This window comes from Lacerta agilis, chromosome 12, assembly GCF_009819535.1.
Source record: "Lacerta agilis isolate rLacAgi1 chromosome 12, rLacAgi1.pri, whole genome shotgun sequence".
Classification (NCBI taxonomy): Eukaryota; Metazoa; Chordata; class Lepidosauria; order Squamata; family Lacertidae; genus Lacerta; species Lacerta agilis.
Genome location: NC_046323.1, coordinates 34048273 through 34066666, shown reverse-complemented (window position 1 = coordinate 34066666; position 18394 = coordinate 34048273). Strand labels below are relative to the sequence as shown.

The following is an 18394-nucleotide window of genomic DNA, read 5'->3' as shown; positions in this document are numbered from 1 at the left end:
GCTTCAGATTGGAACATTTTTCCGCTTTCTGTCATCAAACAGAGTCTGTTCTATATCAGATGAAATGTTCGTAACCCAAACATTATCTTAAAAGTTCAAGAACTACCATACAAATGTGCTATCCTATCATGCAAGTGCTTAGATTTAATTATGTGCTGTATGTTTATGTCTTCATATTCCTAAAAAGGCAGAAGCATTTTAAAACGAAGGAATGAACTTTCTGCCCTGCTAATGATAGCATTCTGTTGCTTTTATGGGTGGTTCTTTAATGACTTTCAACAGAAAAAGAGAAAAGGAACACCATTAATTCAAAACTGCAATGCAAATGTATTTAGACACCATTACAATTATGGTCTGTTTTTAAAATTGATTTTGCTAAAAAAGGGGGGGGGAGAGAATACTGATGGAATATGCTTTTCTTAATAGGAACCACTAAAGTATTTTCCACTTAAAATGTACTAATATAAATTAGGACAATACAGAAATCGGTAAGAAATATTCTGTCTCACAAAACCTTGGTCTCTTGAAAGTTGCATAATAAGCACCAGCATTTATAACCCTCCCTCAAATTATAAATAATTTATCATCCATTAAATGAAAATTACAAGCATTTGCAGTCAGAATCTATATCTTTTTTTAAAAAATTAATAAAAAATATACCATCTACCTTACTATTCCCCAAATACTCAGATGATTCTACAGTGTTTGTAAATTACAGAGTGAAATGGTAGAAAATTTACCTTTGTGAAGATTTATTATCATATCATTATATCTCATACAACAACAAAGGCAAAAGCTTACAAAGAATCAATGTTGTAGACCACTCTTTATATATGCCATCACAGCGGCAAGAATCCTGATAGCTAAAAATTGGAAAAGTAATATAATCCCCACCAAATCTGACTGGTTAGCCAAAATTATTGCAAAATAAACAGGGAGAATAAGAGGAAATACCACTCAAAAAGTTAATAAATAATGGTTAATCTTCAAAGAATATCTTAAAAATTATATGGACAATGCAGGTCTCCTAGCAGATTTAGACTAAATCTTGCAAATAAAGGGAAAGTATCGAAAAACATGATTAGATAAACAAAAAGGAAATGTGAAAGAATTATTGGGACTTGAGTATTGAGTTAAGATTGGTAACAAAGCATTAAGAGAAGAGTTGGTAGTCAAATGTGTGTGGTGTGATGTCCAATATGTAGTTATGAGGGTATGTATTGTAAGCAATGTATGTAGTGTGTGTAATATTTGTTGAGTTTTATGTTAGTTAATGTGTGATGATGATAATAAAGATTATGTTTAATAAAAAACAAAGAATCAATGTTATTTTTATTTTATAAACTCCTATCATACTGTTAAAAGACGTTATTAACAAAACCTGCATCTTCAACTGTTGCTTTTAGAAGTCTTGCTGTATTTTGTACATCGTTATTAATTCCTATGGATTTTATTTGTGTGCTTTTGCTATAGCTCTCCACAGCAGCAGATTGTCCTGTTTTTGCATGATCCTAAGAAATCACAAACTTACCATTACATTCATCTGTACCAAAAGCATTATACCTTTGCATCAAAAAACATTGGTTTGGTATTCAAAAGTTGTGCTCAGAACAGACCCAATGAAATGACAGTGGTACCTCAAGTTACAAACGCCTCAGGTTACAAACTCCACTAACCTGGAAGAGTTACCTCGAGTTGAGAACTTTGCCCCAAGATGAGAATGGAAATTGTGTGCCGGCAGCACTGTGGCAGCAAGAGGCCCCATTAGCGAAAGCACACCTCTAGTTAAGAACAGTTTCAGGTTAAGAACAGAGCTCTGGAACGAATTAAGTTCGTAATTAGAGGTACCACTGTAATGAACATGACCAAGTTAGGTCCATTCATTTCAGTGGAAATACGCTGAGTAAAACTTAGTTGAATACCCCCATTAATGCTGTGTAAGTATATTTTGCTAAAATTTAGACACTTTTAAAGAGACTAATGCATATATTTAAGAATCTGTAATGCTACTGTTTTTACACTTATTCACAGTAATTTTAAACCATGCATAGACAGACTCCAGGCTTGTTTGATTTACTTTTGTTTTACTAGAACCCCGAGGTCCACCAACCAGAGCCAAATGCAAAGGAGAGTGCCAAGATAGGTGGGGATACTTGTGAGAATGTGCCCAGCCCAGCAATTAATTTGCAATACAAAGTCTATTTCTGATTTCCACAAACCTTTTTAAAAATTTCAACAGTCTAATTAAGAGAGAAGCTTTTTACTGTTGCTATTATCAAATAACTGGGAGTCTCAAATCCTTGCTAATCCATTGTAAATCACCCAGAGATCTACTAGTAGACAGCAAGTTCAATCTATCTGCTGTCCAGTTCCGGTTTAACAAACCTTCTGGACTTAATGACCACAAAAATGAGCCTTACTTTTCTCAAAATAGGGGCCAATGTTAGTGGCAACCAAATATAATAATTTAATTAAAGAGTCAGGCCAAGACTTGGGAGACCAGCATTCAAATCCCCACTTGGCCATGAAGCTCACTAAGCAACCTTGGTGCAGTCTCTGCCTATCAGCCTATCCTACCTCACAAAGTTGTTATGGGGATTAAATGAGCAGGGGGGAGACCCATGTACACCACCTTGAGCTCCTTGGAGTAAAAAGTGGAATAAAAATGCACTATATAAAAATAAATAAATAAAAGTCAAACATGTTTGACTCTCATTGCGTTATGTTCTGCTGTAAGTTCAACTAAATAATAAAGATTATCAGTACATATAGGTATGACAATTAGATATAAACTTGTATTCATAATGTTCCGAAACTAGCTACTCTGACTAAATCATTATTTTCACCTACTTGGAAATACTAAATTGCGTTAAAGGAAACTAAGAAAGTGCAATGATATACCAAAAAAGCACAACAGACAAGATGATAAAAGAAGAAACTTTATTTGCCTCCCAGGTACGCACTCAGTCTTTTAAATAAGATCAACTGGAGCTAAACCAGGAGACTGGTAATTTTTTGAACTTGCAGTGAAGGGCTCCATCAATCCCTTTGATAACCAAACTACTCCTGATTAAACAGTATACCTTATAAATATGCAAAACCAACTGTTTTATATGCTTCAATATTAAAAAGAAACTCACTAGCTTACATAATTACTTCTTATATATTTGAAACTGTTTTCTCTGCTACATATTATACTTTTCATGAAGTTTTTGCCCAGAAAACATAACCCTTTCCCTCAATCTATGTAATTCAAGTGTGGTCTTCTCCCAAAAGTTCAAAGTATTACAACCTAGTCATAAAAAATCTATTAAAATAATAAAGCAATGCATAAATATTACATTTCAGTTACCTTCTCTTTTTCAGGTTTAGGATGTAGAGTTTCCTTTGCATTCTCACTTTCATTTTTATTTGATGGTTCTTCTTTGCTTTCTTGTTCATCTTTATTTTGCACTTCCTCAGTATTTGGAACTGTATCTGCGTTTTGTTTTTCATCTGTATTCTGTATATCAGTATGTATTTCCATATCTGTAATTTCTGCTTCATTTGAATTCCATATTTCTTCAACATTGCAGGTTTCTTCAACAAAGTCTTCTGCCATTCTGAACAAATAAAACAGTGCAGACAACTTTCCTCACAAACATTTGAGTGTCCAAGTATTAAGTTTGTGTCGAGGTGATAGGATCAAAGCGAGCTAGAAAACAGACACCTGAACCTAGTAATGACACCTTTGTGAAATGAAAGCCGTTTGTTGTATTCCTCTTTTTATATTTACTGTAGTTCTAATACTCCACCAAGGAGAACGTTAAAATATAAGGAGAACTGAGAAAGACCAAAATCATATTAGGTAGATAAGAAAATAAAAGATCAAAACCATTTTTAAAAAAAGGGTAAATGTATTTGTATGTTTAATTCTATTGCTTAGTCTATCATTGTTATGGAACCCAAACTGTCACTGAAATCTGACGAGAGTAACAATGCAGCAAAAGTAAACTACAGTGTAGTTCTACAACAACTTTCCACACAGTCCTCTAGTTGTTCTCAGTGAAGGCTGACATGGATACTTGATCGTTAGTCTTGTAATTAGAGTAGTTTGAGTCAGCAGGAATCAACCAATGGAAAGGGTGTGCTTGGGCATTCACCAACAAGTGGCAAGTTGTATCTGTGCCCAACATAGCTGATGAACCTTCTAAAATATAAAAGGTAATTCAATGGATCATCTGTCTGTGACAGTTGACATTGAAGGTATTTCAGGAAATTAATGAAGCCCCATGAGATTAGAGATACAATCCATGTATCACTGGAATTAAAAGCAGAACTCCATATATTGCAAATAACTAGGGGATTTTGTGGCAGTTGCAGCAGTGAAACCTCTAATTGGCTGAGCTAATGTGAACTGCCGGCTGCTAATTCCTCCCCAAATCACTTCTTTGTTTAGCCTGGCTTGATTCTTCCATCACCATAAAACCCCCTTCCTCAATGCCACCAACAGTTATACTGATGGGCGCTGAAAATGATAGTAAAAGTAATAATGATGGTGTTGCCAAGGTACAAGTAGGCCATGTTTCTCCTCCTCAGGGGTTGCTTTCCTATCTTCAGACATTTTTTGCAATATGATTCATTTCCCCTTGACTAAACAGCAAGAGATGCAATAATTTGTCAAAGAGTACATGAGCTTATCTCAGACACATTAGGCTATTATCTTGCTGAAGCTAAGCAGGTATAGGCCTGACCAGTACATGGGTAGGTGACCACCTGGGAACTACCTGGGAACTATGTGTTCACTTTCTTAATGGAAGAAAGATGGGATATAAATGGAAGAAAAGAAAATAATGAAAATAAAACTTCATTGTCTGGCAATGTCTGGAAGATGTTAGCACTTTCTGTGCATTTTTTTTTACTGCCAAGAGAACAGCCTGACCTCAGTATTACTTTCTTAATTGCTTTCCTGCTGAGATGAAAATGGAAATGGTCAGTGGAGATAAAAACAAATTATCCCACTCCTTGGATTTAAAAATTGTCAGAATATCTGTGCAGGGAAATTAAAACTTTTTGGAATGTGGATTAGTGAACTGGAAAAGAATAGGTGGAAAGGGAATAAACTGGATGAACATTTTCATATAATTTTTACAATAAGACGGCCTTTGTGTACGATTTCTAAATGGAAAAAGTATTTTTATAGGTAATTTAACATATGTTTTGCAAAGCAAGTTGAAAATCTGCTGGTATTGGCTAGTTTCTAAGTTCTGTTTTAGAAGAGAAAGCTAGTCATTCTAAACCTGAATTTAATGATATCCTTAAATTTGGCCTTACAACCCAATCCCCTAGGTTAGCACTCTGTATGACATTCCTAGGTCAGGGTAGAGATATATATTTAAAGAACCAACATTATAACTACACAAAATTTAAACACTATAGCTGATGAAAAGTTAAATCAGTAAGAAGAAAAAATGTAATATTTGTGTATGATGATCATATCATTTCTTTCTTGAAGAAAGTCTTGTAAAGAATAGTTCAATATTATCTATTATGTATCACTCAAGTTTTCTATCTGACTTAGAGGTCTATAGCTGACCCACTCCTACAATAGTAGTTTCCGACTCCTACAATTTTTACCTGTACATATATTCTCTGTCTGCCCTCCATGCTTCAGGACATGTATCTCTTCACAAGTGTACACATCCTTTACACCTAATTCTACTCCTCCTCACTGTTTGGTCTATTCCTTTTGAACAGGTTATACCCCTCAATTCCTACATTCCACTCATGAGTCTCATCCCACCAGGTTTCATTAATGCATATTAGGTCATATTTGCCATTCTGCATTTAGAGCTCAAATTCGTCTTGCTTCTTCCCCATACTCTGAGCATTAGAATAGAGAAATCTAAAACCACAAGTCCAGCTGCTTCCTTCTTGTAGCATCCTATCCTTTAGCAGGTTTCTCAAGCAACAACTCAGTTTCCTGTGCATCAATGAAGCGATTATTCCCAGTACCAGGTGTTCCCCTGTTATCTGTAATACTGTCTCCCTCCTCCTCAGGATTTAGTTTAAAGTTCTTCTGATCAGGTTTGCAAGACTCTTGGCAAACACATTCTTGCCAACTGCTGCGAGGTGCAACCCATCTCTTGAAAACACCTTCACAGCCAGTGGCTTACTACCAGTATTTTCCTCTCTTCCTGGGCTACAGTCTTCAACAGGAAGCAATAATTAAAACAAAAAACCAACAAAAGCCCTGGGCCACAAGGCCCTTCAGCTTCTTACCCACAAACTGTCTCTTGCTATACGTTAAAGGCTGTATGTTCCATTTCCAAATGCATCCAATTTCCAAATATTTTTGAAAAAGTTGCTCCCTATTAATATTGAACACTCTCCTGACTGCATTGTTGATGATGTGTTCAGGGTATCCTCTATTTTGAAATTGTTTAGCTAATGTTCTGGAGTGTCTTAAAAATTCCCCAGGTTGAGTTCCGTTTGAGTCTAAACATTCGACTGAAAGGGAGACTCTTTCTTAAGCGTCATAGATGAAAGGAGTCATATCTTAAAAGGGAATTTTTATCTGTAAATTTAGGGGGAAATGTAACAATTGCCCATTGGAGCTCCTATATACAGTCGTGTCTAAAAAGGAGATGGCCTGTCTGTTATGTTGCAAACTAAACTTAATAGTGGGATGAACTGAATTAAGCCAATTGTCCAGAGCATCCAAATGTGTTTCATTGGAAAAGATCATAAATATGTCATCTATACATTTATATAACTCAATGCCATGGAAATAAGGTTTAGTGTTGGGATCCAAGATCCATTGTTTTTCAAACTGATACATTAATGAATTTGCCACACTAAGGGCAAATGGTGAGCCCATTGAAATACAGTGGTGCCCCGCTAGACAAAAATAATTCGTTCTACGAATTTTTTCGTCTAGCGGTTTTTTCGTCTAGCGAAGCGGCAATGACAGCCGCACTCCGCTAAACGGGAAAAAAAGACGAAAATTTTTCGTCTTGCGAAGCAGCCCCATAGACTTTTTCGTCTTGCGGGGCAGCTTCCGCTAGACGAATGCCGTTCATCTAGCGAGTTTTTCGTCTAGCGAGGCATTCGTCTAGCGGGGTACCACTGTACATCTAATTTGGCAATAAAAATCAAGGCCAAATCTGAAACAATTCTTTTCAAAAATCAAGTCAATTTATTCCATCAGGAAGAAGGTAGATGGGGGGGGGGGTGTCCAAAGACTTCCAAGCATTTAGAGTATCCTCCAGAACTAACCTTGCCTCATCCAAGGGAATAGGTGTGTACAAAGACTGTGCATCTAAAATGACTAGAATGTTTGATTCCATAACTGTACATTGTTCTGTAATTTGAATGAAATGTGTCATATCCTCAATATATGTATCTAACTTACTAACATGAGGCTGTAAAAAATGGTCAACAAATTTTGATACAGGTTCCAGGACTGAACCTGTGCTGGAACAAACTGGATGACTAGGAGGCGGTCTCTCAGGTTTGTGTACCTGTAGTAATAGGTAAAAAACTGGTACACAGGGATGAGATTGTATTAAAAATTGTCCTGCCTTATCCGATAGGTATCCCAGTTCCATAGCCTCCTGGATAATAGTCCTTACCAAATTTTGAATATGTGCTGTGGGGTCTGAACCATTTTTTCTGTAGCTTATGTCATCTGCCAGTTTTCTCCTATTTACTATTATATAATCATTGCTTTCCATTATTATGTATATGCAGTCAACAAATGCATGTTTTGGGAACCTGCTGCTAATGAGGCCTCTCTGAAGCGTGAGTCACAAAGAAAAAGATGTGCACATTTTGTCACTCATGGTATTGGACATGAAAGATACAAGCAATTTCCTCCTTGGGAATGATGTCCAAGTACACAATTCATCATGTGTAAAGCAGTGCTAAAGGCAGAAAAGGCCTCTACAGAAAATCACATGGATAATAAATTCACTTTGCCATTATTTATAACCCTGTTTGTGACTGAACACAGCGTAATAGGCATTCTGCCAGTATTTAAACACTGTGGGGCTACACTGAAAATATTGGTCTAAAGCAGCCCATGTAGCCTGTAGTCTTTATCACAGCTTAATATTTACAAAAGTGATTTTTAAATAAGGTTGCTTCTTTTTAATAAACATCAGGCTTTGAAATAAGATCTGAATACAAGGCTCACAAAGATAATTTTTTATATAAACTAACAATAGCATATAGAATTGCTTTATAACAGTTATGTGCCTTTCATCAAAGTGATTTTGCTTGCACAATTTGGTTTACTTGATCTGTACTTTTATGTCTTTTTAATAATTATATAGTTGTGATCTACTTGAAACGCTTAACATGAAATTATAGTCAGACAAAAAAATCACTTGCAAGTAAACTATTTTGAAATTTTGCAAACTTAAGAACTACGTTTCCATATCTAATTTCATTACCCAAACAGTTGAAAGTTAAAGTTATGGACTTCTCTAAATCATCATCATCATCATCAGTACTAGTCAAACCCCTACAGAAAAATAAATTGAATCTATTTAATTAAATAAAATAGAGTGCAACAGAGTACAAAAAAATATTTATGCCTTCAAATAAGTAACTAAATGCAGGAGTTCTTCCTTCAAATACCCATACATCATGTTAAAACAAACTGCTACTGCTGTTTAATCCATAATGAAAAGACAGTTTAGGGAAGCTTTTAATGTTTGATAGACTATTGTATTTTAATATTTTGTTGGAAGCTGGCCAGAGTAGCTGGGGAAACCCAGTCAGATGGGCGGGGTATAAATAAATAATAATTATTATTATTCAAAAAACTTAAATAACTGAGACAAATAAAAAGCGGTATTTTGTGTAGGTGTGTATAGAATATGCTGTGTTGTAATATCAACTGTATTATCTATTATTATCAAAGTCTCAAGATGATGCTAGTAAGAGCTGGATCCACTACACTCCTTCAGCATAAAGCACCAGTCCACTCTGATATTGTTGATCAAACTGTTCCTTGAAATCGTTATAAATATCTTAGTATAATTCCTTTGCAATTATTTCAGACAAGTTAGATTTGGGGCCATACCCAAAGTAATAACATGTAATCTGGTCCTGCACATATATTTTCTTAAACAAATAGCCAGCACAGAATGGGGGAGGAGAGGCTCTAATGTTTTGCCCCCTGCTGCAGTCCCAATGCAAATTGTCAAGGCCTGTGCCTACTATCCACAATGGGGCAGAAAACTCCCACTGGTGCTAGCAGGAATTTTCTTTCCATTACAGATAGCAGGCAGCTATTTGTTAAAAAATAATCAGGCATGCAAAGCTGATTAACATCCTATCTAGTTTGGCCTTCAAATTTAAAATATTTAATTTGAAATGCTCAAGGATACAGAAGTATCATCAAATTACTTTTTATATACAGTGGTACCTCGACTTACTAAGTTAATCCGTTCCAAAGGCACGTTCGTAAGTCAAAATCTTCTCAAGTCGAAGCCGCCATCTTGGAACGGAAAAAAATTCGTACGTCGAAAAAAGCGCATTAAAATCTTCGTAAGTCGAGGTCTCGTGCCGCCGCTTTCACTTCGGAAGTCGAAAAATTCAGAAGCGGCGGCCATTTTTTCGCTTCTGGAGGTCATTTGGAAGTCGAAAAATGCAGAAGTCGAGTCGCTCGTAAGTCGAGGTACCACTGTATTGCATTTATGTTCAGAAGGTACAGTCATCTCCCATCCAAGGACTGATGACATCCACACTTGCTTTGTTTCAGTATTACTGAAACCACTGGAGCCTGAAATCCACAAAGTCTTGATGACTGCAATAGTTGCTCTTTCAGCTCCATTCTAACTCATTAAATGGGAGAACCACAAAAATCCCACACTAACATTGAGAAGAAACACTATTGGGTAATGTGAAAAATTAAGTTAAGTACAGACAGTCCCCCCCCCCTTTCCACGTGTTCAATGTGTGCACAACTGTGCATACGCACATAGTGCTGAACCTGGAAGTGCCAATGAAACGTTATAAAGATATCACTGAAACGTCACTAAGAGGGCGAACAGGGGCAGGGTGGGGAGGGAACGGGGTGTTTGCATACTTTTTCAATGGGTTTCAATTATACATGATTTCACCAGCATTCTGGTACCTCGGAATGTAACCCCCGTGTAAACGGAGTGGGAGGGCTGCCTATGCTATTGTATCAAACAGGAATTAAATGCATATTTAAGCCAGGAATCTATATATTCAATCCACAAGCCAGGAATCTACATATTCAATTACAGTGCTTTGCCTTGGTCTTCAACACTCCTAAGGAACAGAAAACCACAAGTTGTAGTAAGATCTACTGTGAATATATATGGTCTTTTAAGCTTCACAAGATGCATCAACATGAAATTATATATTCTACAGTTACCACCATATCACCTTTGCTTTTGATTATGGATCAACACAACACAATAATACATCATTGGGGAAAGTGGAGGAAATAACATACCTGTCGGACAAAACTATTAGAGGTAGTGTCAGAAGATGTACTCCCATCTGAACCTTTGAATCGGTGTTTTCTTCTTGCACCTTTGCTGTAAGACTGTTAAAGAAAAAGTTATTACTTTATGCATACATGTCTATATATCAAGTAGACACAAATACTCAACTTATTATTAAATTTGTTATATTAGCAAATGCCAGCTTTAGAAATTAGCCAGGCACCAGAATCTACATATTATAGCACAAAGTAAATGAACCCCTTACAACTTTTCACAGCCAGTGTTTAAAGCAGTATCCCTTCAATTAAATGTCATAAACGGAGTCAAGTGGTCCACTGTTTCATGACCTAGCTGTGAAAATCTAGCAATACATAACTTATCTTTACAGGGCAATGAATGAGATTGTATAAAAATATGAAAGCTACACAAGAGGAACTGGAAATAAAAACATAAGGAAGTTAGCTACTCAGATAAGGCACTGACAAGACTTCAGGGGGGAAACAGGGCTCCGAAGGTATGCATATTTCTCAACAAGTAGGAATTAAAAAGCTATGACAAAATGTAAACGTTCAAGAGGTTACTCAAACCAGAGACCGTCATATTTAGAAATCTAATTTTAGCAATTTCAAGATGTACTTATAAGGGGGAAATTAGAAGACTAAGATTATTTAAGAAAAGAAAAGAAAATAGCTCCAAATTAGAAACACAGAGGCCATCAGGAGCAGCAAGCTTAAGGAAAAAACACAAAGTAACTGCTAAAGTACCAGGAGCTGTATAAAAAAATAGAATAAGGAAAACAGCTAATTAAAGAGGCAATTTATTTCAATTAAGCTCTGCGGGGGGGGGGGTTCTTTATTGTTATGAATATATGTTACTGATTATCAGATTACACTGTCAGAGGTAATGGTGCCAAAATAAAGAGAACAAGGATGAACAAAAGGTGTAAATCCAAAAGGAGGGCAGGGATACGCTAGAACAGGCAGAACAACATCAGCAGTCTGCAATATGGATTTATAATAGCCATATTATATCCATTATATTACAAACCAATAAATCAGAGCTTTCCAAACTGTGTGTCACGCCACTTTAGTATGTCGGCTGCAATGTGTAGGTGTGTCATGTGAACACCCTGCCCTGCACTCTTCCTGGAGCTGGAAAGGGCTTAGTTTAACCTCCAGTTTGCTAGTAAACTGAATTACTGTGTCGCAAAATGATGCATGTCTAAAAAGTGTGTCACCAGTGAGAAAAGTTTGGAAAGTTCTGCCATAAAATACATGTTTTCCAACCAGGTTAATTAAGTCAAATTAAAAATAAAAGACATTCATTGCCAATTTATAAAATAAGCACAATCAAGTGATAAAGGTTTCCTAGCCTATGCTGCTTCAAGCTGCAGATAGGGGTTGTATGTCAGGATACACCCTGACAAACATGCTTTTCCTTTTTTTACTGTCATGTTTGTTTATATCCAGAAGGGTCTGTTCCCTAGCAGGGGCATTTAAAAATACAGCCCACTCACTCAAAGCAGCCCAATGCACAGAAAGCTTGTGTATCCTAAAGAACCCTTGGGAGACTGTTATGGATAATGTTTTTTTTTTGTTATTGTTATTCCCAAGGTCTAAAAATGATAGCAAACATGCTGAAAGATCAAAAGCAACAACAAAATTAAAATCAATTTGTTCTAACTCCATTTACAAAGGCTGTCCAGAGTGTAATGAGTTCCCCCTCCCCACCATTTTGACAAAACAGGGTCAAATTAAGAATATAGCAATACATGCATCCTATCTTCCTTCTTGCAACTCCTGCAGCCAAGCTGGTGCTCTGCTTCCCTTTGGACCACATGAATGCGGCCTTGAGAGACATCTTGTCATCTGGGAAGCCCAGGATTTCCATACACACTGCCCCAGGCCTACACCCCAGAAAGGTCAATTTGGTGCTGCTGACACTGCAAAAAACAATGTGGGAGGCAGGAATCTCCATAGCCTAATGGAGACTGGACCTAATGGTCAGGGGTCCCTTTACCCTTTACTTTTAATCTCCATAGCCACAGCAGGCACTGTGATTCTCCAGCAGTTTGTGTTCAGCCCTGGAGGCACACTCCATTGCCTCTCGAGACAGACAAATGACAACAATCTTCTAAATGCAGTTGGGTCCTGTTCATTAGATGCAGTTAAATAATGTTTACTAAAATATTGTGTTTAGTGAAAACTAGGACCGAAACCATTTATGGATTTGGGGGACATATGAAGCTCAGTTTAAGAACGTATGCTTTGCATACAACAGGCCCCTTGAATACCTCACATCTCAGGATAGGACTGGGAAGGACTGCTGCTTTAAACCCTGTCAGTGTCAACAATACTGAGCTAGATGGGACCAATAGTCTGACTCCTATAACTTCCCATGTCCCTACGTAATTGATTAATTCAAATTAAACAGGCAACATGTTTGGTTTTTTAAAAAAGATGTTAATTATTTCTATATAAAACTTTTATTTAAAAGCATTCTATCCTGCCTTATATTTTCAGAAGACAATCCAAGGCAACTATTAAATATACAGTCTTTAAAAACAAACAAAGCAAAGCAACTAAGTAACAAAGAACAAAATAAAAAACTAAAACCTAAAGGAAAACTGCCAAACAATAACTGAAAAATCCAGATAAACCAACAAACAAAAGAATCAAAAAGCAACAACAGTGACAAACATCAGTTCAGTACACTTGCATTTCAAAATACTTAAGATTTACTTGCTGCCTTTAACTGGACATTAAGTGGTAGGAAGTGTAGTTCATGTATTTATAAACATATTTCTAGGATTCCATGTCATAAAATATTAGGTTGGTGTTAAAGCATAAACCACAAAATTAAAATGTATGTATTATCAGTATCACATGGTGCTAAGTACACACTGACTGGAAGGTGGAACTTCATATTCTGCAACATCTGAAGGTTTCAAACACTTTTCAGGCATGATCCTATGTGGAGCACATTATAATAGTAAGGCTTGCAGACTACAAAAGCATGGCTTATAGATAGCAATTCCCTTCTCTCCAAATAAGCTATATCCAGTTAATTAAATAGAGGATAAAAGTATCAGTGGCAGCAAGTCATGATGGCTGTGTTACCTCCAGTATCAAAGGCACTGTGACTGGGGATCAGGAGCAGGAAACAGCTCTTGCCCTGCCTGTGGGCTCCCATAAGCATCAGGTTGGCTACTCTAAGAGCAGAATGCTTGACTAGAAAGGCCAGCAGGGCTGCTCTTACGTTCTTAAGGCTCCTGACATTCCCGAGGAGGGAATGTGGTGAAATTCCTGAATTGGAGAGATACTGCTGGACTTTGCCTCTAGAGTGGCTGACACTGAGGAAGTGCACAGCTCTCTAGCACCCAAACCAACTGTTACTTGTTCTCTGCCCAAAGACACTGCTTTCAGGCTGGCAACCTTTCCTGTTAAAGACGCTTTCTCAGTTGAGTTGTAAGCTGCAAGTGCTGCAGGACAGAGACAAGTCAATAATGATTCTGCAAGATCTTTGTTCTGACATACTGAGGATAACAACATATATCCAGGCGGCAGCAGACATCATAGTGTGGGAATGCCGTACACCTGAACAACATCCTGCTGAGTTGCTGCAGCATACCAGGACAGAGGGAGAGTGGCATATTGGTGGCAAGCTGGCGTGGTACAAACACAATGGCAGGAGCATCAGATTCGCTCCTCTGGCATGTTTGCACCATACCAACCTCACTACTCCTTCGCCTCTTCCTCTCTCCATCCCGATATGCTGCAGCCACTCTGCAGGATGGTGTAGAGTTGAGTGGTGCAGTGCCACCAAGCTGTCCATTGCTGTATGCAGGGATCCCGCTTTAAATCTCTGGTGTAGCAGGAGCATGGCATCACCAATTCAACTTCTTCCCACAGAGAAGCCCACCAGGTCATACTAATTCCACAGGAAGAATGGATTAAGACTTGAGAAAAAGCAAAGTGAGCAGAAGGACCCATATCCTCCAGTAGCTCCAAGAAGAGATAACAAATTGGTAATCTAATCTTATCTATCTATCTATCTATCTATCTATCAAATGTAATGCTTTCCACCATTAGAAACAGTAGTTAACCCTATGGGTGCTTCTGCAAATGATGGAACTGCCTGTGATGTATGACAATAACAAAGATGTTCAATGTCAAGTTTGTTGCATCCTGAATTTGAGAAATGCATGTTGTACTTTATTATTATGGTTAGAGACAGCAGGGAAACACACTGGAGATACGTGACCCCATCTCACCATGATTCCCACTGGTTCAAGTGACTCTTCAAGCCAAAATCTTTGTGTGCAAAGTTATGCAGGCCAGGCATTCCCAGTTAGAGGTTTATGAACTCTAACTGCATTTTCATCTTATTCATTTGTTCTTCACTTTTAATTTTTTTACAGTTTTCAATATGGATTTATTTAAAGACTACGATTGCAAAAAGCTGTTTTTCCAAAAATAAAAAAATTGATAAACGAATAAATAAAAGGCACAGGCAGTGCTGTTTCACTCAATTAAAATTAAAAGTGTAATTAACAGAGTAATATTTCAGATTTTTTTTTAAAAAAAAACCTGCCATTAAATTTTTAATTGCCAGTGAATTGCATGTTTATTCAAACAACATTGGCTTGTTTTATTTAAAAAAAGGTTATTAGGATAATTTGTTTTTGTCTAAACAGAGAAACACTATTGTTTCATATGACCAAAATCAGTTAATTCCCAACCCACCTGTTTCATTGTTAAAAACAGTAATGCTATTCTATGTAAAAAGTCAACAGTTATGACTGCAACAAGTCCATAAAAGGGAAATGCAATGAAAAGGGAAACATATTTTTCAACTGTAGATGTTTCATTAATTCATCATTAATGTCCCCCAAAAGAAGGTCTATGATGCAGAATTTATCAGATCGACACCAGCGTAACAGCAGCATGAAATAAAAGAATTATAGTGGTCCATGTTTTTGATGTCAGATCTTTAATGCTAAGACAAAAGGTCAGGGTCACTTTACACTACAAAGAACCAGTCATTGCAACCCTGAGGAACAGCAAACAAATCAGAGTATGGGAAATAATTATGATCACCATGTAATGTACTTGTGCAGGTAGTGGGGATATTAGCTGATGAAATCTATAAAGGTTTGTCTGATTTTGAGCTAAAGTAATGAATGGAGTTAGACAAGCTTGGCGGATACGCCAACGATCTTTTAATATTTATTAGCAACATGAATAGAGTCCTTCCATAGTACTTACCGGTACTTATTTTTAGCTGAATATTCCAATAATGCATTTATAATTGTTTTTGTTCATTCAACAACATTAAAATAATTAATTAGGTTAAAAACACCATGCACAATAAGATGTTGCCATATCCCTGATGAGTTTAAAACATTCAGCAGCAATTTATACAGCTCACTAACTCAAAAATGGAATAATCTTTGAATTGTGAACTACAGTAAGGAACACATTTCAGATACATGCTCACACATATATCTATAAAATAGTTCCTTTGTCAGTAACACTGAAAACCAGAAAAAGAAATATGGGTTTAAAAACCAAAAGTAACATGTATAAAATTGTTGCTGAAACAACTGATATGCTAAGGAAAGAAATCATGGCAATACAGTCCTACACTTGTACTTTTAAGATAACGAAAACTATTTGTCTGGCTTTAAGTAGAGCTATTAAACATTATGGCTTGCTTACATTAACACATCCCATGATACAGTGTATTTAAAAACAAAACAAGAAAAACCCAACAACATACAGAAGTACTTGTTCCGTACAGTCATTAAATGCCCTGCTCATAAATTTACACATGTACATTTTTTCCTCCACTCTGATCCTCTAACACCTTTATTGTGAGAGTATACAACAAATCATATTATGTGTTCTATTAAAACAGATGCAACAAGATCCTGCCTCAATAACTCCTCATTGGCCACAGGTCTCCATGTGCCCATAAGGGGAAAACATGAATTTTCCTGACCAGAGTTTCCCCTCTCCCACCAACTTTCCAAAGCTGAGCCATTCATATTGCTCTGATTTCCCTACAACACATACTTGCTTCTAACTCTGAACTTGCTTCTGACTCTGAACAAAGACAAGATTTTTGGTAGGTCTAAAGGACCTATTAAAGACCATTTAAGGTAAAACACAACCACCGCTGGCCTGGTTCACACAACACTTACTTTTTGTACGTTTGATCACTGCAGGCTAACTGATGAATGAGCATGAGCAGGTTCCACTAAAGTAAATTGTGGTGAGTGGGATGGGGGCAGGCGACCAGCGAATTATGGGTCTGTTATTTGTGATGGTACTGTACAGTGATCAGGTGATGAACGCTCACGTGGAGACAAAAGCACACTGTTGCAGTCATAATTAAGGTAACAAATAGCCAGCAACCCCACCCACATTTGAGCGCATGCTTATAGGTAAAGATTCACACCGGTGCATGCTAATAAAGAACCAAGAGCGAAACTGTTCCAGATTGAAATCCTGAAGTTACACTAGCACATAAATCTTATAAAAACAGAGAGGGGCTTACTTCTGAGTTGCAAACCCTAAATACATTGGCATATGACAAAATCCCACTGGACGCATAAAACCTACTTCTGAGTAAACAGGGCTGGAACATTAGCTTGCCATTCTGTGCTCACAGACCCCGGAGCAAGTCCTACTGAACTCGGTGGGAAGTAAATCCGAGTCGACACGCCATGGGGCAGAATTTCACCCTATGCCCAATCTGAGATTGCTCAACAGCGGAGTCTCCTCGCCTTTCCCTTGCTCTTCCCTTTGAACCGCAGCTTTACCTTGTAAAGTAAAAAAGATGGAAGCCAGCAGGATTCTTTTTTGGGGGGGCGGGAGCGGCGGCAAGGGGATTTTACTGCCAAGTGAAGCCTCGAAAACTCTCGCTCCCAAGAGCAACAATCTGGAAGCGGAGTCACCATAAAGGTTTTCCCTGGCCATATGGAGGGGGCGGGGGCCGCTCGTAAAGAAAGCCGCCCCCTATTTTTTTAGGCGAGCAGCCCTTCCCTCTCTGTCACCCTCCACCCCTAAATAACTGTACCTGCACAGCCGGGACTGGAGCCGGGGGGTTGTCCAGCAACTCCATCTGCATCTCCTGCGCCGCCGTTGCTGGAGTGGGAGGCGATTTGGACATGTCACTTTGGACCATTGGAGAAAGCGGGTCGGGAGGGTGGATTGGAGGGGGGGGGGGACACACAACTCGCCGACACTTCCAACAACAAAGCGCCTCAGCGAAGCCGTCGCCAAGTAGTCGCCGCCTCTCTCTCTCTCTCTCTCTCTCTCTCTCTTTGAATCGACGGCGGTTGGTGCACGAGGATGGCTCTTGCTCCTTCTTCTCCCTCAGAGATGAGCCATTTTGAAAAGGTTCAAGTGCCTTTCCTTGCTTGCTTGCCTGCCTGCTCGCTCGCCCGTCTGGCTTGCTTCGGTCGGTTGCTGACTGAGGGAGATGGTGAGAGAAACAAAACGAAAAGGCTCTGGGTTCCTGCCGCAGCTGCTCGCCTCGCCCAGTCCTCAAGTACCAGCGCGGCTCCTCGGTGCCTTGTAGAGCCCAGAGCGCAGCAACCGCTACTACAGCCGAGCAAAAGGGGGAGGAGACGGGGAGGAGGAGGAGGCGCCTGAGGGAAGATGAAATCTCGACAACGACCACCCTCTCCTTCTCCCTCCCCCCCGCCCCGAGAAAGGTGGGCGGTGGGAAAAGCGCGGGAAAAGCTGAGCGGGGGGGGGGGTGGCCGCCGCGCGGTGGTCGAGTGGCAGCCCCGCCGTTTCTCCTCTGGAAAGTCGCAGCAGGTCCCTGAATTTTATCCTCCTGCTCGGAAGGCCAGGACAAGCCGTCGTCGAACAAACTCCTTTCTTTTTTAAAACACAAGGCACACTCTCCAAAGCCAG

The 18394-nt window shown here is 38.4% G+C and overlaps 1 protein-coding gene across 4 annotated transcripts in view; it reads right to left on the bottom strand.

Moving 5' to 3' along the window:
- CACNB2 (calcium voltage-gated channel auxiliary subunit beta 2) overlaps window positions 1-17845 on the bottom strand; it is a 133007-nt gene extending 115162 nt beyond the window's left edge. For 2 of the 4 annotated variants that reach the window (XM_033165132.1, XM_033165130.1), the window contains exons 1-2: window positions 17550-17697; window positions 10475-10567 (exon numbers count right to left, since the gene is read on the bottom strand). In XM_033165132.1, coding sequence (XP_033021023.1) covers window positions 10475-10567; window positions 17550-17657 — 201 coding nt within the window. In that variant the 5' untranslated portion in view covers window positions 17658-17697. Of the gene's footprint in view, window positions 1-3352; window positions 3603-10474; window positions 10568-17549 lie in introns of all 4 variants that reach the window. The other 2 variants (XM_033165129.1, XM_033165131.1) reach the window with 2 other exon arrangements.
- Window positions 17846-18394: the final 549 nt, after the last annotated feature.